This window comes from Bos grunniens, chromosome 25 (assembly GCF_055505025.1).
Source record: "Bos grunniens cultivar Pamir isolate PY7600 chromosome 25, Bosgru_T2T1.0, whole genome shotgun sequence".
In the NCBI taxonomy this organism is placed as follows: domain Eukaryota; kingdom Metazoa; phylum Chordata; class Mammalia; order Artiodactyla; family Bovidae; genus Bos; species Bos grunniens.
This window is the reverse complement of record NC_141189.1, coordinates 16,301,894-16,321,811: the sequence shown is the minus strand read 5'-3', so window position 1 is coordinate 16,321,811 and position 19,918 is coordinate 16,301,894. Positions and strand designations below refer to the sequence as shown.

Here is a 19,918-nt window from a genome sequence, read left to right as displayed (position 1 = left end):
GGCTTAATTGTCCCACAGCATGTGGAATCTTCCCGGACAAGGGATCAAACCCGTGTCCCCTGCATTGGCAGGCGGATTCTTAACCACTGGACCACCAGGGAAGTTTCAGCATTGTTCTTTATATACTGATGTAGTATTCGAAAAGAATCTTCTTTTTGGTTAAATAATCAGCCAAATATTAAGAAGCAAGTGACTTATGAGATAGATCTTTGTTAGTGCTAAAGTCTTTTGAAAATTTTAGCTCAAGAGCTGGAAGAAGAAATAGGTTACCCAGTGACCCACCAAACTAGAGGTACATTAAAGGATCTCTGCCTCTGATCATTCCCTGAGTGCGCTGTACTAGATCCAGGGATCCAAAAAGCACTACCTACCTGAAATAAAGCCCATGTTACCTGGAGTAAATCTACTGTGCACAGAGATCAATGGAGATATTATTCAGAGCCTCACGGTCAGATTCTCTTCAGATCTTTGTAGTTTGGTTTTACAAGCTGAGTTACTTAGGGCCTCAGAAAGCAGCTTTTAAAAGCAGTTACTGAATAACTGCCAAAATTTTCTATTCCTCAGGAAGTGATTGGAACGATGTACGGAGATGTTGAAACATTTATGGAGTTTTACCTACTGCATTGTCTTGAAGGGCTAGCAATAAATTAATATACGTGTCCACACCACATAATAGCACAGTGGGATTTTTTAAAGATCCGAAGTTGAATTGTTTTCACATACAGTTTGGTTTGCTAATAATGTCTTGCCGTTTTTAAATGCTTTCAGCTTTCTCTGGCCTTGACTCACTAAAAAGCTCATGCCCAGTGAGTTCACTGGCTCTGCCAACCTAGTTTGATCTCTTGTTTTCCCTGACCCTGTACACTTAGTGTTCCAGTAGTTGGGTTGGGTGGAGGGGTGGGAAGGGAAATGGATGCATGGAAGAGGGGTGGGTGGATGGAAGGGGCCTGGGCAGGTGAGTAAATGTTAGCAGAATGGGGTGGGGGAGGTGTAGAGTATGGAAAGTTTGGTGAGTTGAATGAGTCTTGGTGGTCTCTGGAGTACGCAGGGTCTTGAAGTCACTGATACCTTAAGCAGTTGGAGGGGGAACTGATGAGGGGATTAAGCTGGAAAAGTGGGTGGAAGACACGCCTGGTGCACACCCCTCCACACCCTTCCTTCTTGGGCAGATGCTGCACATTATTCACAGTCTCTTAGCCTAGTATCTTTGAAATCTGAAAGGAAGATGGAATCAGAGCAGAATGGACGGTGCTGTGACGGTGCTGTGACTGCAGTGCCCTCTGGTGGCCATAAGGGGATTTGGCGGTATTCTTAGGTGTTTTTTTCATTGTCTATTCTCCCCTCGCCACTCCATTGTTTCTCTTCCCTACCCCGCCCCGCCCACACACAGAGCCCCCTACTAGAGTATAAACTCCATGAGACCAGGGCTTTTTCACCGTTTGCTCATTGTTGTATATCCAGCGTCTAGGACAGTGCCTGGCACATAGTAGGCTTTCAACAAATTCTTGTTTTTGAATCTGCTCCTCTACTTTATTGACCCTGAGCAGTATTCTTAACTTCATAAAGCCTCAGTTTCCTGAGCAAATTGGAGATACTAACATCCCCACTACCATAAGCATGAACTGAGAACGAGACCTACACGTGCTGAGCAAGGGCCCCCAGTTAAATAAATGTGCGTTCTCCTCTCCCCCTGCAGCTGGCAGTGATGATGCAGTATATGCTGCCTTGATTTGCACCTGATTTGATGGGCATGTTTGCTTTAATGGGCTTGGGCTTTATGCTGGATGGGGGGCAGCCTGTGGAAGTCATCTGAGCCTAGTTTCAGGCTGGTCAGGGAAGAAGGAAGATACCAGATAGATACCAGGTGAAATGTGAGACTTTGGCCATTCACCCCTGTCTCCTCACCCTCACGGCCACACCCAGTTCTTCCTTTGGCCCTGAACCCATCAGGCTCCATCTGCCCTCTGAGCCTTTGCAGATGCTGTTTCTCCTACCTGCCCTCCCTTCTTGCTAACCACCTGCCATGACCCACATTCAAGCCCTATGAGTAGCGGTATCAGCCTTCCCTTGGCCTGGCTACAGCCACTCTGGCCCCCTCAAATAGATCTTCCTGCAAATATGCTTACCTCATTTTCCAGCTTCAATCTGATTGTTCTCGGGACAGAGTCCAAGTCCTCTGACCTACCATTTTGTGGTCTGGATGCTGCCCAGCTCCTAGTCATCTCGCCTCTCCTGATCCCAGCTTCAAATCTTAACCAAACAATCCAAGCCATTTCCCACTTCTGACCCTTTGCCTACACAATCTCCTCTGCCTGGAAATCCACCCTTGCAAGGAGAGCATGAATTGCTTTTGCCTTCCCAGGCTCCCTTTTCTTCTAGGCAGGTGGGGGAATCCCCTCCCAGTGCCTGCATTTAGGATCAGGCTGGGAGAACTGGTTCATTTTTTCGTTCAAGGGTCAGCTTGAGATTCAGCCTGGCAGCTTGCTTTTTTCTATTTTAATTGGGATGCTGTGGGTGCCGCCCACATTCTCCAGTTGGCCACAGTTCGCTCCCCTGCGTCTTCTTCCAGCCTCCCCCATTTGCCTCATGTGCTTGGATCCTAGAGGCATCTGAGTTTGAGGCTCCTAGTACATGTCTCCCTTCTGCCTCTACTAGACTCTGACTCCCTCTTGAGTCCGAGGCTTTTGCCTTTCAGTTCCCTGCTCATCTTGGGTCCCCATTTCTGTCCTGACACCCAGTTCCATGAGGGTTGTTATCTCCCTGCAGGTCGGAAGAGCTGGTCCTCGAAGATCTAAGATCCCTGGAGCAGGGAAGGCTGCCTAGCGGAGAGTGTCCTTGTTTCCCTGGAGGCAGGACAGGAGGGCCCTAGGGTGGAAGTGTGTATCGCAGCATAGGTGTAGCCCAGGCGGCATCTCTGGTCCGTGTCCTGTGAGAATAGTCCCTTCAGTTCAGGACATCAGCCAAGGCAGTGGCCACTTCTGCCCGGTATCTTTGCTAGTGAATCTCCACCGTGTGCTCAGAGCCTGGCCATGGCAGGCGCTCAGCACACATCTGATGCTTGAAAGATGAAGGTATTGGCCTGTCTGGAGCTTTCCCATCTGGGGTGAGCTTGATGTTTTCTTAATCTGCTTCTTTCCTATCGCTGGTCTCCAGGGTTGAAAAGGGGGCAGTGGGGTAGAATAGATCCCTCAAGACAGACTGGGACCCCCAGCCTCCCCCTGAAGAGGGAGCCTCTGTGGGTGAGACCTGTTTTTCCTCTCCTCCTGGCAAAGGGTGGAGAAGAGAGTAGATTCTGCGAGGGGAGAGGCGACTGCAGACTGAAGCCCTTCCAGAAGGAAGCACCCTGGGGACCACCTTCATCCTTGGGGCCCTTCATGCTCTCGTTCCTCCCAGAGCCACCCAGAAGGGTCAGAGAGAGGTTCGAGGTGAGGGTAGGAGTGGCCACACAAATGGGCAAGGCCTCAGGGGTGCGTTGCGCGCGTGTGTGCTTGGGGGGCTGTATTTAGACCCTCTGCTTAGACCTCTGAGTCCTGACCTAGTACAGAATGAAGTTTGATGTCTGAACCCGGGCCCCCACCCATCCCTTCCTTACTCCCTAACTGACCTTGGCTCTGGTCCTCTCAGAGGCTCAGCAGCTGCGTACCTCTCCCAACTAATGATATCCTAAAAGGCCTTCAGCACCCATGGGAGTTTCATCTGGAGAAGGATGGGTGGTGGAGTCTGTTGGGGAACCCAAAAGTGAGGAATGAACAGGTTCTCACCTCCAACCAAAGAGATGCTAATAGTAGCCAGAGGTGCAATGTGAAATACTTAGTCAGCAGTACAACGTGGGCATCAACCACTGGACATCAGACTGGGTCCACATATCCTCAAATATAACACACCACTGATTGTAAAACACACATCACTTTGCGTCACGTGCTCTGTCATGTCCGGCTCTGTGACCCCATGAACTGTAGCTCACCAAGCTCCTCTGTCCACGAGATTTTCCAGGTAAGAATACTGGAGTGGGTTGCCATTTCCTCCTCCAGGGGATCTTCCCAACCCAGCGATCAAACCCATGTCTCTTGCATCTCCTGCATCAGCAGGCAGATTTTTTTATGACTCCACCACCTGGGAAGCCCCAAAACACACACACTTAGTCAAAAAGAAAACTGTCAAACCAGTCCTTTCTTAGTGCTTACAATTTCCATTTTATGCTTGTTGGAAGAGTTGTTTTGGACTAATTTCCACATAGATCGTAATCATGTTGTACCTACAAGCCTCATGCACAGACCACAAGGGCTCTGTGACAACCCATGTCTGTCTGACAGGGCCCATTAGACGCTGTTAGTTAAAGGCAACTCCCGTGTGTGGAGGGAAAAAAAGTGCATCTTAGAACAGATGAATGATGGCAATTTCTAACATTTACTGAGCATTTACTCTGTGCTAATTATGACCCCCAAGAAGTCCATGAGGTTGAGTAGACCCATTTTACAGATTAGGAAACTAAAGTGAGCAGAGAAGTCAGTCCTTCGCCGTCCCCCAGGCAGTGCGTGGCAGAGCCGGCCTCAGCACAGTCTAACGCCAAAGTGTCCTGTTGGCCGCCAGACTTAAAGAAACCTCGAGGGTCCCATGAAACCACCTTATTCCGCTGCCTGGGTAGCCTCCTCGGCTTTAGGACCGGCGGGCGTGGGGCACTGGAGTGGCCCCTTCAGCAAACAGCTTGAGGGAGAAATCGAGGGCCGGGGCCGCCTGCGTCAGCATCCCCAAAGAGATGACATCGATGTGGGGCCCACAGAACTGCGGGAGGTTGTCCAGCCTGACGCCCCCGCTGGCCTCCACACTCACACTGGGGAACTGGGCCTTCAGTGCGGCGGCCGTGGGGTGCAGCTCCTGCGGGACACGAACGGGGGAGAGGTGAGAGCCCCCAACCCGGCCCCTCCCCAGAAAACCACCCCGGCCTCACCTCAGGCCTGAAGTTGTCCAGCAAGACGAGGTCCGCTCCTGCCTCGGCCGCCTCCACAGCCTCCTGCAGGCTGCTGCACTCAACCTCCACCTTCAGGGCGAAGTCAGCCGCCCGCCGCGCCGCCCGCACCGCCTGGCAGGCCGGAGGGGTGACAGTGAGACCGGGTGGCACCTGGCCCCCCAGGGCAAGTGAGCTGGGACTGCCACGCGAAAGGCTCCAGATAGATAATGAGCTTGGGGTTCATGGCAACCCACTCCCGTATTCTTGCCTTGAGAATCCCACGGACAGGGAAGCCTGGTGGGCTACAGTCCATGGGGTGGCAAAGAGTCGAACATGACTGAGTGGCTAACACTTGGGGTTCATGAGGAAACGGGGCATGGAAATGGCTTCTTGCACATTAGCACACACACATTAGGTGAAACCACATGAAATTACCATTTTTGTGAGGCAAAAAAGGCCAGATTCAGCACACTTTGGCATTTGGACCTGAGTTCAATCAACTCAGAATATTAAGACTCAAAGAGGTCTTCAAGCACAGTTTCACATAAAGGAAACAGGTCCAGGGAATTCGAGTGAACTGCCCAAGGTGGTAGAGTCATCAACACTGGCTTCCCAATAGTTCGTCCTTTGCCCTTGAGGATCATACCAACCAGCTGAAGAAGGCTGGAGAAGAAGCAAGTCCAACCCCTCCCTTCACAGATGGAACCTCTGAGGGGTCAAGGAGTCTCACATCCCCGCCCCCGCCAGGCCATCACTATTTCACCAAGGAGTGGCTGGGGGTCCCTGGTAGCGGGGAAGAACTGGGAGGGGGGCTGGGGTTGGAGCAGGGCCAGGGTAGGGGCTCAGCTGGACAGATAGACACCTTTTTCACACCACCGGCTGCCATGACATGGTTGTCCTTCACCATCACCAGCCCGCCAAGGTCGTAGCGGTGGGCGGCAGCCCCGCCCACTAGGAGCCCGTATTTCTCCACCAGCCGGAAGCCTGGTGTAGTCTTCCTCGTGCCTGCCACATGTCCGGCCCAGCCGGTCCCCCTGGCGGTCTCTACCGCAGCGGCAGCCATGCTGGCAACTCCGCTACAGCGGGCCAGCGTGTTAAGGGCCACCCGCTCCCCCAGCAGCAGGCAGTGGGCAGGGCCCCGGACCTCGGCCACCTTGGCCACAGGCACCAGCTTTGATCCCTCAGGGAGAAACCAGGAGACCTGGCAGTTGACTTGGGCAAAGATGGCATCAAAGAAGGGCCTCCCTGCCAGCACCCCTGGGGACTTGGCCCACAGCACCGCCTGCGAGGGGGCTGTCCCCGAGACCAAGGCCACGTAGTTGAGGCCTGGGCAGTCCTCTCGGAGCCAGCTGTCTGCCAGGGCGGCCAGAGTGGCAGGAGGCAGCAGATGCGCCAGGCCTGGGAGGGAAAGAGAGAGAACGGCATTACATGTTGGCTGCCTTTCTGATAGTCAGGTGATGGTCAAAATATTTAACAGCTGGCTGGATTGGGCACTAGCCAGTCAGGGTGAAGATCTGGGGGTCCTGGGAGAGGGGCTGAGGCATTGGGTAGGCCTTGTAAGCTGAACAAGGTTGCCAGATTGACTGAATGACACCTAGTTAAATTTATATATGTATTTATTTTTGGCTGCACGGGGTCTTCATTGCCGTGGGCAATCTTTCTCTATGCAACAAGGAGCTACTCTCGAGTTACAGTGTGCAGGCACCACTGTGGTGGTTTCTTTTGTTGCAGATCATGGACTCCAGGGTGCTAGGGCTCATGTGAGATCTTCCAGGACCAGGGATCGAACCTGTGTCCCCTGCATTGGCAGACGGATTCTTAACCACTGAACCACCAGGAATCCCCTAGTTAAATTTAAATTTCTGACAAACATCAAAGTTTTTTTTAGTATAAATATATTCTAGGCAATATTTAGAACATGCTTACTCTTAAAAATTATCTGTCAGTTATCTGAGATTCAACTGAGTGCCCTGTATTGTATCTGGTAAACCCAGTGCTGGATCAACAGCTATTGTCAACTATAAGAGACATGCAGCCACCTAAAATGTCATTCTGCAGCTTTTCCATCTGCCTTGCATAGAAGGATGGGTTATTTATTAGCTGAAGCTCCCAGGAGAACATGAGCTGTATGTCTTTCCGACCCCTGTCTTCTCCATAGCACCAAGGATTTTAAAGCTGGAAGTTCAGCTTTTTAGAGACGTGGGGACTGAGGACAGAAAGGAAAGGCAAGCCAACTGAGGTCACAAAGCAAACTGACAGCAGGGTGAGGCCAGCCGGGCCTCAGGGTCACGGGCATCTGCGCTTCACCTTTGCCTTCCAAAATGTGCCTTGTCTCTAGAGATGGAATTGTGTAAGGAGGAAAGAACATGGGGAGATTGTGTTTGAGCCTTTGCTTTTCGAGACAGAGCTTCAGGAGTGTGGGCGAGCCCTTTAAGCGTTAAGGACAAAGTGCTCTCTGAGGTCCTTAAAGCTGGGCCCCATGTCTGTTGAAATGAGTGGGGTGACCACAGAACGGTGCAACACTGCCATCTGTTGGTCAAGAGAAGAACTACAGCCTCGTGGAGGGCGTCGTAGATGGACTTCGCTTGAAGCGGGCAGAAGTGACAATTCGATAGCCTCTAAAGGGGGTAGTTTAGTTTTGTTTCCCCTACTTTCACTCCAAGTTGAAGATTTTGTTTTTTGGCCACGCCACGTTGTAGGGATCTTAGTCTGCCCCCACCCCCACCCCCACAGGAATTGAACCCATACGCCTGCAATGGGAGCATGGAATCTTAACCACTGGACCACCAGGAAGTCCTGCTCCAAGTTGAAGTTTAAGGCCAGACGGTCTGGCTTGCTCTACTCTCAGAAGGTGCATGCCTGCTCAGTCGCTCAGTTGTGTCTGACTCTTTGTGACCCCAAGGACTGTAGCCTGCCAGATTCCTCTGTCCATGGAATTTTCCAGGCAAGAATACTGGAGTGGGTTGCCATCTCCTGCCTTAGCAGGTGGATTCTTTACCACCCAGCCATCTGGGAAGCCCAAGGCCCTTCTTTTTCAGCATTTCTTTCCCAAAACTAAGCACCTGCCCCTCCCCACCCCAGCCACAGATCGTGCTTGCGCCTGACCCTCCTTCCCCACATTCTTCTCTGCAACGAACCAAGTGGCTTCCCATTCCCTCCTCAGAACCAGCTGTGGCCTGGCCAGGTGCTGGGAACAAAGTCAATGAAAAAGACATAGTCCTGCCTCCACCATTCATGATCCAGCCAGGCAAAAGGCCACTGAACAAAGAGCAGAGGTGGATGCAAAGGCCCACACTCCATTCAGACCCAGGTGCCGTGATGTTTACTTTATAAAGTGAATTTGAATTTTTGGACTGGTGAGTATCAGATAAACAAACTGTGATGCATGTATACAATGGAATTCGACTTGGCAATGAAAAAAGAGATGAACTACTGATACACCCACCACACACGTCTCAAATGCAGTATTCTAAGTAAAGAAGCCAGATTCAAAAAACGACACGCTGGGACTTCCCTGGTGGCCCAGTGGTTAAGAATTTGCCTTCCAATGCAGGGGACCCTGAATGCTGTGACAAAAACCCAGCACAGCCAAAAAAAAAAAAAAGTGACAAGTTATTTGAGTCCATCTATGTAACCATGTTCTTGAAAAAGCAAAATGACGCAACAGAGAACAGAACAGGGGTTGCCTGATGGTGGGGGAGGGGCTGCCCACAAAGGGAGCAGCACCCAGTTTGGGGATGTGATTGAACTAGCCTAGATTTTGTCTGTGATGGTGGCTACAGTACTGATGCATTTGTCATGACTCACAGAAGTTGACACAGGAAAGGGTGAATTTTACTCTGGTTATACCTCGTTAAACCTGACTTTAAAAATCAAACCGTAAAAATGGAAATTTAAGTGGATTGCTCTCCTGCTTAAAGCCTCACTTTCATTGTATTCGTGCAAGCTCTCTTGACTTCTTTCCATTTTTCATTTATTCTTTGGACAAATCCTTGCTGAGTACTTGCTCCGTGCCAGGTACTAACTGCTGGGTAGCAGAATGGGCAGCTCTTTCTCTTAGCTTTCAGGCCTTCGCCTATGCTATTCTGAGGTTGTTACTGCCTCCTGAAGTCCCTTTCTTCACCCTTGCCCCAGACTCCCCCTTCACTTCTCAGTCCTCTTCAGATCTTCCCTTAGACATCACTTCCTTGGCCGGGGGCTCTCATAGACCGCCTAAGCCGGGTCACGTGCTCACCCAGCTCCTTGTTCATCCATCAATGTCATCTTCTGCTGGTGTTTTCTCCCTGGGGCCAAGAGGTCCACTGAATTTTCTGCTATAGCCCAAGTGCCTGGCACGCTGACCCAAACAAGTGTGCGGCTTGTATATTGACAATTTCATATTATTTTTAAAAATTATTTATTTATTTTTGGCTGCACTGGGTTTTCGTTGCTGCAAAGGCTTTTCTCTAGTTGTGCCTCAGAGGCTTCTCATTGCAGTGGCTTCCCTGGTGTGGAGTATGAGCTCCAGGGCGGTGGGCTTCAATAGTTGTTGGCCGGAGGACTTAATTGCCCCCAAGGAATGTGGAATCTTCCCAGACCAGAGATCAAACTCGTCATTTCTCCTGCATTGGCAGGCAGATTCTTAACCACTGGACCGCCAGGTAAGTCCAGTTTCACATTATTTTTATCTTTGGTCATGCGAAAGGCATGTGGGACCTTAATTCCCCCACTGGGAATCAAACTTACACCCCATTGGCAGCGCCTAGTCTTAACCACTGGATCACCAGGGAAGTCCCCTTATATTGTTTAGTTTGAAACCAAGTGTTTAATGATACTTATCTGAGCAGAGAGGTGGCACAGTGGAAGGAATCAGAGCCCAGACTCCAGGACCAGTCAGTATGGGTTCCAATACTGCTTCTATTACATTTAACTAAGTAATCCTGGGCAGGTGGCTCTACCTTTCAGGGGACCTTCTGTGTCCCAACTGTAATGGGAATAACACTGATAACCCCATAGACTTGTTATGAAAATTCAGGTAGTTTATATTTCTAACACCCTCAGGAACACAAAGGAAATTCCACCCTGCATATTCACTGGAAGCACTGATGCTGAAGCTTCAATACTTTGGCCACAGGATGTGAAGAGCTGATTCACTGGAAAAGACTCTGATGCTGGGAAAGATTGAAGGTGGGAGAAGAGGGCGACAGAGGATGAGACTGTTGGATGGCATCACAGACTCAGTGGACATGAAATTGAGCAAGCTCCGGGAGATGCTGAAGGACAAGGAAGCCTGGCATGCTGTAGTCCATGGGGTTGCAGAGTCAGACATGACTGAGTGACTGAACAACAGCAGGGACACTGGCACACAGTAGGTGTGTTAGCTTATGGGATGAATGAAGCATTTACCAAGAGCGAAAAGGAAGAAATGACTAAATGTCCCTGAGGAAGCGGGGAGCTTCAGTGGTCATGAAGCTCATGACATGACATGAAGGTCATTTAAGCTCATCACTTAAAGGATGAGTCATGTTTGCCAGGCAGCAGTGAGGAGGTGGGGAGGAGGGAGGGCAAGACACTTCGCACTAAAAGAGCAAGTGCTCAAGGCTCAGAAGCAAGAAGATAAAGGAGGTGAGGGAGGGCTGTGGAGGATTCATGGGAGAAATGTCTCGAGCTTGAGGCCAGAGTGAAAAAGGGGCTAAACCAATTAGTGGAGAACTTTGGACAAATCCTGGGAGCCATCATAGAATTTTAAAGGAGGGAATGGTATGATTATGACTGAGTTCTAGAAAGGTCACTTCAGCCATTAACTGGAGACGGGTTGGGAGGCAAAAGGAGGCTGGGGCAACTGGCCAGACAGAAAGTGAGGAGGCCCTGAACTGGGCAGAAACCGATGGAAGAGCCGGGGCGGGCTTGGGGCAAATGGAAGATGTTTCTGAGGCAGAAGCCACGTGGTCACGGGAAGTGAGGGGTGGGGTACGGAAGTTGGGAAACGAGGGCCCTCCCCTGGGCTGCACGTCGGAATCCCCTGGGAGCTTTCTGGACTCTGCTGCTCAGGTCCATCCCACATCAATCGAATCAAAATCTTTCCAGGGCGGTTCCCATGAACCCAAGTTTTGGAAATGCTCCCTGTGGGATTCAGATGCACAGAAAGGTTAAGAACCTGTGCTCACACAAACCCACCTGTTGTATACCTTGGTTTATATAAAACACCCAGCAAAGGTGAATGGAGAGAGACAAGACATCAGATGAGTGATTGTCTGGGGCCGAAAATTAAACAACATGGAATCTTACTGGGGTGATGGAAATGGTCTGGTGATGGTGGCATAACTTGGTAAATTTACCAAAAAGCTTTGAATTGTTGTCTACTTAAATAAAAACAAGAACCAATACTCTGCCAAAAGGCAGGAATCATTTTGCAACCCTAGTAACCCAGTGGATCCAGGGATTGGATCAAAAGCCAACATCAAGAGGAAAGTCAACCAGATACTGGGTACTCCAGAAAGAACACCCCTCAACCTGTGGAATATTCTTGCCAAAATAGCTGAACCAGAGTCAGATCACACTTCTAATGCAACCACCAATTCACAAGAAAACCAGAAGACAGAACAATGTTTTAAACCATACCACTGGGATACAGCCAGCCAAATTCAGACCATAGGAAAGATAGCCCAATTCAGTTGTGTCTGTCTCTTTGGAGCCCTGTGGGACTATAGCTCACCAGGCTCCTGTGTCTATGGGATTCTCTAGGCAAGAATACTGGAGTGGGTTACCATACCCTCCCCCAGAGGATTTTCCCAACCCCAGGATCCAACCTGCATTGGCCAGAGTGTTCTTTACCACTAGCGCCACCCATACATTGCAAGAAAAACCAAAGATTAAAAGAATCTAAACCACATACTGCTGCTGCTGCTGCTAAGTTGCCTCAGTTGTGTCCAACTCTGTGCGACCCCATAGAGGGCAGCCCACTAGGCTCCTCTGTCCCTGGGATTCTCCAGGCAAGAATACTGGAGTGGGTTGCCATTTCCTTCTCCAATGCATGAAAGTGAAAAGTGAAAGTGAAGTCGCTCAGTCGTGCCCGACTCTTAGCAACCCAATGGACTGGAGCCTACCATGCTCCTCCATCCATGGGATTTTCCAGGCAAGAGTACTGGAGTGAGGTGCCATTGCCTTCTCCAAGCCACATACTAACCTGTCACAATGGATCTTATTTGGATCCTACTTCAAACAAACAAATTGAAATCAAATTAGAACATTTACAAAACAGTTGAAAATCTGAACACTGACTGGGTATTTGGTAACATTAAGGAAATATTTTTTTGAATCGGGTTATGGTTGTGATCCAAAAATGTATATTTAAAAAACAATTTAAAAATAACAAAGTACTGAGATATTTATGTATGGAAATATTTGAGAGCTGGGTTTCCTTTAAGATAGTCTTGGAAGTTAGAAATTAAAGGGTATGGGGACTTCCCTGGCAGTCCAGTGGTTAAGACTCCATCCTTTCCCTGCAAGGGGAACAGGTTCAATCCCTGGTCAAGGAACTAAGAGCCTACATGTGGAGCGGCATCACCAAAAGGGTGGGGGAGTATGGATGGGACTAGATTGGCCAAAAGTTGGTGGTTGTTGAAGCTGGATGATGGGTATGTGAGAATTCATCATACTTTTCTATCTACCTTGTGTACATTTGAAATTTCTCTATAATGAAAAAGTAAAACAAATAGATAACAATGGAAAGGAGAGAGAGGAACTTCGCTTAGGATAAGGTCAAGGAAATTTTTTGGGAGGATGAATAGAGCAGTGATTCTCAACCTTGGCTACACAATGGAATTATCCAGAGAGCTGTGCCAAATGTATATAATGTTTTGGCCCCACCCCCAGAGATTCTAATGTAACTGGTCTGGAATGTGGTAGCTTAATTCTAACTCAGAATTGAGAGCTTCTGAACCATAGGACGAGAACCTGTGTGACTATTATACCTTGGTGAGTACCACATGCCTGGCACTTGCAATATATGTGTGTGGTGTGCTGTGCTTAGTCACTATCTTTGCAACCACATGAACTGTAGCCTGCCAGGTTCTTCTGTCCGTGGGGATTCTCCAGGCAAGAATACTGGAATGGGTTGCTATGCCCTTCTCCGGGGGATCTTCCCAACCCAGGGATCGAACCCAGGTCTCCCGCATTGCAGGTGGATTCTTTATAGACTGAGCTTCCAGGGAAGCCCAAGAATACTGGAGTGGGTAGCCTATCGTTTCTCCAGGGGAACTTCCTGACCCAGGAATCAAACTGAGGTCTCCTGCATTGCAGGCAGATTCTTTAACCAGCTGAGCTACCTGGGAAGCCTACATATATATATATATACACAAAGTCAAATTCTACTTACTGCCCTTCTTCATGATAGAGGTCACTAAGACAGAGAATCTAGGTTCAGAAATGCAAAGGGAAATTACCTAAAGAACAGAGCTAGAAAATGGGACTTCCCTGGTGGCCCACTGGTTAGGACTCTGTGCTTTCACTGCAAAGGGCCTGGTTTCAGTCCCTGGTTGGGGAACTAAGATCCCGTAGGCCATGCCTTCCAGCAAAACAAAACAAAAAATTTAGAAGAAAAGAAAAGAAAATGACCAGCGTGGACCCTGGTCTTCCCTGTCCAAAGAAGGTAGTTTTAGCTTTAGAACCACACTGCCTCCTCCAGCAGGGCTTCCTGTCTGGATCTCTTAGGCAAGATCAGCCATTGTAAATGCAGAATGTTCCTGAAAAACAAATAAATACATCTGGATTTCGCTAAGCCCCAACTCTCTTGTGCATTTCGAACAACAGAAATTCCTGTGGGGAGCTTTGAAAATAAGGCTCTCCTAATTAGCTGCTGAAGCTGAAAGGAACTGCACAAGAGAAGTAGGCTGTTTTTGCAGCTGCCTGAGCAGAAGTTGCAGCACTGAGGAAACAGCTGTAAGCCCTGTCTGTCCCCTTTTTATCCTCGATGTTGTTCTATGTAAATAGTCTCTCAAGACACCTGGACTTCAGAGATTATAGTGTGACCATGTGAGGTATCACCTTGATCTCTCAAGGCAATACTTTCTTCATTGGTTATTCAAGAATTTTTTTTTTAATATTGGCATCTCTGGGACTCCCCCGATAGTACAGTGTTAAGACTCTGTGCTTCCATTGCAGGGGGAGAGGATTCAAAAAAACTGGCATCTCTGTTTTTGAGGGAATCTGAAGCATCTGGGCGGGGATGGGGGGTAGGGGGTGGGGCTTCCCAGGTGGCACTAGATGTAAAGAATCCGCCTGCCTCTTGCTGGACGCAAGAGATGGGGGTTCGATCCCTAAGTCAGAAAGATCTCCTGGAGGAGGAAATGGCAACCCACTTGAGTATTCTTGCCTGGGAAATCTCATGGATGGAGGAGCATGGTAGGCTCCAGTCCATGGGGTTGCTAAGAGTCGGGCACGACTGAACTGAGCATGCACACACACAAAGCATCTGGGGAAATTTCCTGCATTTCTCTCTTTACAAATAATGTAAAAAGATGCAGATAAACTGAAGACTCTGGCAGAATATTTGAAGATTCCTCCTCCCTCCTCCCACCACTGGCACTTTTGCTGTTCTCATCTGGATTCTGGATTGTTGACTGATTTTTTTTTTAAACTTTCCTCACTCTTTTATTTGGCTGCATCAGGTCTTAATTGCGCTGGGTCTTAATTATGGCAGCACTTGCCACCTTCTGTTCTAGGACACAAACCTCTCTATGGGTGCACAGGCTCTGGAATGCTTGGCTCAGTAGTTCTGGCGAACGGGCTTAGCTGCTCCAACGGATGTGGAATCTTAGTTTCCCCGACCAGGGATCAAACCAGCATTCCATGCATTCCAAGGTGGATTCTTAACCTCTGGACCACCAGAGAATCCCTATTAACTGATTTTTCTATGTTGCCCTAACTGGCCAGTGGCTTGGTACCAAGAGGGAATGGGCTAGAATCAGAGCTCCCATCCCTGCATCTTTCTTCCTCTCATGTAATAAGTACTTGATCATGCTTTTGATGAACCGGCACAAAGGCAGGTTCTACAAATGCACGTAAGACAAATACCACAAGTTTTTGTTCTTAATTTGATTGTGACCGGGTGTAACCATGTGTAACCATGTGGCTTGTACTTGGAACAACAGTGACTTATATGAGGCTGAAAAAATGTTCCAGCTAAAAGCAAGTGATGATGGTTTTCCCCAACTGACTGGAAAAAAATTTTAAATAGGTGTTAGTTTTAAAGATTTTGCATTTATAGGTTTTTCTTAAAACTCTGATGCCTGCTACCACTTGTCTATAATAGAATCTGAAGTGACATCGTGTATAATAAGAATAACAGCTAACACGTATGGTCCTTCCCTAGCCCTGTCCCAAGCATTTTCTACATATTAATACATTTAATCCTCCCAACAACACTCATAAGGTAGGTACTATTATTATCCCCCTTTTACAGATAAGGAAACTGAGGCACTGAATAAGAAAGTAATTTGCCCAAAGTTCACACAGCTCCGAAGTGTGTGAAGGCAGGATAAGTCTAGGCAGGCTGACCCAGAGTCCCCTCGCTTATCCCACCTTATCACATAATTCGCTAAATTATTTTTAAATTATTATATATTTATCATATCACTATCCACAGAATTCTATAAGCCAATCCAGGGATCCAGCGTTCTATCCCTGGGGCAGTAAGAATAGCCTGCGTGGGGGGCAGGGGCGGGCTTGGTCGGAAATGCCTGATTTGAATCCCGGCTCCATCACCTACAGGCTGGGTGACCTTAGGCAATTTGCTAACCTCTCTGAGAGTCAGTTTCATGAAAAAAGTACAGGGTTACAATGAGGAGGGAATGGGCGGCTCACGTTAAGGGCCTGAGCCAAGGCCCACCCAGCTGGTGTCGTTGAACCCAGGTGTCTGACTCTGGCAGCTTTGTTCTCCCATCTATTTATTTGTTGATCCATTTGGCAAACACCAGATGGAGACAGAGGCTGGTTAGCACCTCGGCTTCCAGAAGTTTTCTTTTCCCCTTCTCTCCCTAGAGAGGCGAAATGACCAGAGCCAGAGGGGGTTGCCCAACACACAAGTGGTAAAACGATCTACAGGCCTTCAGACAAGGAGAGGAGACCTGTTGTTAAGGAGAAGGCTGGCTCTGAGAATAGGCTGGGGCTAGATGGGCAGAGGAAGGCCTGAGGCTTATGGAGCCAAAGGTGCACAGGGTGAGAGAGAGCTGAGTGGGAGGAAGAGGCCAGACTGAGCAGGCCCTGAATAACAGGAAGCAGTTAGGGTCTCACTTAACAGGCAATGGCAGATCCATCAAACTTTTGATCTGAAGTCACGTGATGAAAAATGCACTTTTAAGTTTCCGTGTGCAAGTTGTACCTAGGATTCTTTTTTTTTTTCCTTTAAGATTTAAAAAAATTTTTTATTTATTTAAATAAATGCTGTGCCAGGTCTTAGTTGCAGCCCCGCCTCCACCCCACCCCACCCCACCCCTGCTGGGATCTTTGATCTTCACTGTGACAAGTGAGATCTTTTTAGTTTTGGCATGTGGGATATTTAGCTGTGGCGTGTGGGATCTAGTTCCCTGACCAGGGATCAAACCTAGGCCCCCTACATTGGGAGCCTAGAGTCTTAGCCACTGGACCACCTGGGAAGTCTCACGCCTAGGGTTCTTGAAAGATGTAATGTGCTTAGTCTCTCAGTTGTGTCTGACTCTTTGCAACCGCGTGGACTGTAACCCGCCAGATTCCTCTGTCCATTGAATTCTCCAGGCAAGAATACTGGAGAGGGTTGTCACGCCCTCCTCCAGAGATCTTCCCAACCCAGGGATTGAACCCAGGTCTCCCACATTGCAGGCAGATTCTTTACTGTCTGAGCCACCTGGGAAACCCTGAAAGATATAAGTTGCAAGACTATTGCAACAGCTTAGGCAAGGAAGCAGTGAACCAAGATAAAGGGTAAAGGGAGAGCATCTGTTTACAGGGACTGCCTCCTGCACTCCACACCCCCAGACCTGGGAATCTCCCCCTGCTCACACTTGGGCCACCAGCCTGCCATCTGCTTCTTCTTCTTTTAAAATTTGGCTGTGCCGGGTCTTGGTCACTGCAGGGTGTGGGATCTTTAGTTGCAGTATGCAGGATCTTGTTCCCTGACCAGGGACTGAACCAAGGTCCCCTGCATTGGGAGCACAGTCTTGGCCCCTGGACGACCAGGGAAGTCCCAGCCTGCCATCTGCTTTTGGCCCAACTCTGTCCTCGCCCCTCCTCTCCTCTGCGTCCCCAGCCTTTGCCTCACCCCACTGATCTGACTACTCCCTCCTGGCTTAACTTCCGGTCAGTGATCCCAGCACCAACCCTTCTGGCTTGGTTAAACATCAGTGTCATCACATGTGTGAAGGCCGCCACTCAGAGGAAGGCTCCCCCAGAAGGAGGCAGGACCGGAAAGACGTGGAGGTAAATCCATAGGACACAGCAACTGTCTGGATATTGGGGTTCAAGGGAGAGGGAGCTGTCAAAGGTGACCCTGAGGTTTCCGGTCTGAGTGGGAAGCTGGTGAGACATGAACAGAAATGGAGCTGGTGGCACCAGAGGAGTTTGAGTTGACAATCCAAGCACATATCCCCAGAATGGAACTGGAACCTGGGGTGGTCTCGGAGCTGGAGAGACGATTGTGAGGACCAACATCATCACCAGTGTAACTGCACTGAGTGATCTCAGTACCAGGCGCCTGACGTGTATTATCTCATGTAATCCTCGCCACAACCTGAGGGTAGGCACTGTTTACTCTTGACCCAATGAGGAAATCGAGGCACAGCGAGGCTAAGCATCTTGTTCAAGGTCACACAACTAGCTGGTGGCAGGGATGGGACCTGAACCCCAGCTCTCACTCTGAGATCATTTCTTTAAAAAAAAAAAAAAATTTGTTTATTTGCTTAATTTTGGTTGCACTGGGTCTTTGTTGCTGCACACCAGCTTTCTATAGTTGCAGTGAGCGGGGTCTACTCTTGGTTGCAGCGCACAGGCTTCTCACTGCGGCGGCTTCTCTTGTCGGGAGCACAGGCTCTAGGCCCACGGGCTTCAGTAGCTGCAGCACGCAGGCTCATAGCTACAGGCACACAGAGTTTAGGAGCCCTCGGCGTGTGGGGTCTTCCCAGATCAGGGATCGACGCCGTGTTCCCTGCATTGGCAGGTGGATTCCTATCCACTGTACCATCAGGGAAGTCCTCTGAGATAATTTCTAAACTGAGAACTGGTCTTGACCCCCCAGGAGCTGCTTCCACGGCCAAGCAAGAGGGCCCAGGGGAGGGAGGCCAGAGCTGGGGAAGGAGAAGGCTGGGGAGAGGACTGTGAAGCTGCAGGGAGCCCTCCATGTTCCTGTCACTCCCTGCCCCCATCCCCAACCTCAGGAGCAGGAAACTATTAATAGTATTATCATTTTGCAGATACAAGGAAATGGGGCCCTGAGACCTCAAGTGACTGGCTCAAGGTCACACAGCCTATTCCTAGTGGAGCTTGGATTCGAACAGGAGGCTTTTTGACTCCAAAGCCTAGCCTGTACCATCCTGCATCCAGCCTCCTCTGGACATCACTCCTCACATGCGTTCGAATCCCAGGACTCACAGGACTCAGGCCCCCTCCCCCACCCTCACGGTGCATGGGATAGGACTTTGCCTCACTCCTCCAGAGTTGTTAGTGAGAGGCAAAGTCCGGAGCTGCTCCAGCCTCCCACTACCCTGCACCTTCAGCACCCCCAAAGATGTGGCCACTTCCAGGCCATCCCTGAATTTCCCAGAGCTCAAGCCCCTTTCTTCCCCAGAGCTCAACTTGGGACCCGTGGTGGAGAGAGAAACTAGAGTGAGAAGAGGCCTTTGGAGGGCAGAAAAGAGTGCTTGGGGTCGGAGAGGCTGGAGGGAGACAGGGGTAGGTAAGAGAGTAGCTGGGGACCAGTGGAGACTCATCTTGGAGGAGGAAGGCTGAGGACGGAGGCGAGATGGGATGCGGGGATGGGCAGAAGAGGGGCAGAGGGTGGTGCAGGGACACAGAGGAGAGAGGTCTGGGAGGCTTCTTTACCTTCAGGGTCCATGAGAGCTTGGAGCTGGCCGACTGGTGTGTCCACTGCTGGATCCAATGTTTGGAGAGGCCGGAAGCTGGGGGTGGGGCTGCCAGAGGGAGGTGGGTGGGGCCAGTCTGACCAGCCCCGTCACCCGACCAGAGCCCTGCCCCAGTCTGGGGCTCCCTCCTGCCTCCAGGACACTCAGACACAATAGCTCAGAAGTCCTCTCCTCTTTGAGCAGAGGGTTCCTATTCTTGCCAGTCACCAGCCTCCCCAGCCCTGCCCCAGGGCCTGTGGTCCTTCTGAGGGCTGGACAGCGTTTTTATAAATAATAATAATAATTTTATTTATTTGTTTTTGGCTGTGCTGGGTCTTCGTTGCGGTGAGCGGGGTCTAGTCTCTAGTTTCACTGCATGGGCTTATTGCAGTGGCTTCTCTTGTTGCGGAGCTCGGGCTCTAGGGCACATGGGCTCAGTTGTTGTGGTACACGGGCTTAGTTGCTCCTCCCCGTGTGGGATCTTCCCAGATCCAGGATCAAACCCGTGTCTCCTGCATTGGCAGGTGGGTTCTTTATTAATACCATTGAGCCACCCGGGAAGCCCCTGGAGAGGCTTTCTGATGGTGCACTGGGGAGATCCTACGTCCACCCTTTTTGATCTCAGATGCCTCTTGACCTTTTTCTGTTCCTCCATTTCCTTAGCTGTAAAATGGGGTGATACCATCCTCATGGTTTCAGCTGAGACTCAAGTGAAAAACTTCATGGGTGACACAGAGTAGAAACTCAGCATATAGCCACTTCCCTTCCCTTCCTTCTTCCCAAAGTACTTTCAGGCCCCCGAACAGATTAGAGCCGGGCTTCTGAACAATAAAACCAGGAAACTGCCAATTATGGTACTGGGACTTCAGGCAGGTTCCTGTTCCAGAAGTGCTGGAGATTC

The 19,918-nt window shown here is 49.7% G+C and overlaps 1 protein-coding gene across 2 annotated transcripts; it reads right to left on the bottom strand.

Annotated features, from left to right (window-relative positions):
* Positions 1-4,388: 4,388 nt before the first annotated feature.
* On the bottom strand, positions 4,389-19,053 carry QPRT (quinolinate phosphoribosyltransferase). Of its 2 annotated transcripts, XM_086374976.1 has the most exons (4): positions 18,998-19,053; positions 5,811-6,346; positions 4,949-5,080; positions 4,389-4,875 (listed from the first exon to the last, which is right to left on the bottom strand). In XM_086374976.1, the coding sequence occupies exons 1-4, from the start codon at positions 19,008-19,010 to the stop codon at positions 4,657-4,659; spliced, it is 900 nt and encodes a 299-aa protein (XP_086231102.1). In that variant the 5' UTR covers positions 19,011-19,053; the 3' UTR covers positions 4,389-4,656. The 2 variants fall into 2 exon arrangements, with proteins under 2 accessions (XP_086231102.1, XP_086231101.1); XM_086374975.1 differs by having other exon boundaries at positions 4,389-5,080.
* Positions 19,054-19,918: the final 865 nt, after the last annotated feature.

Bases quoted from the DNA above. Each gene is read 5' to 3' on its own strand.
- QPRT (XM_086374975.1), bottom strand. The intron at 5,081-5,810 runs GTGTCTATCTGT...CCGGCCTGCCAG, and splicing joins CAGCCGGTGGTGTGAAAAAG to GCGGTGCGGGCGGCGCGGCG.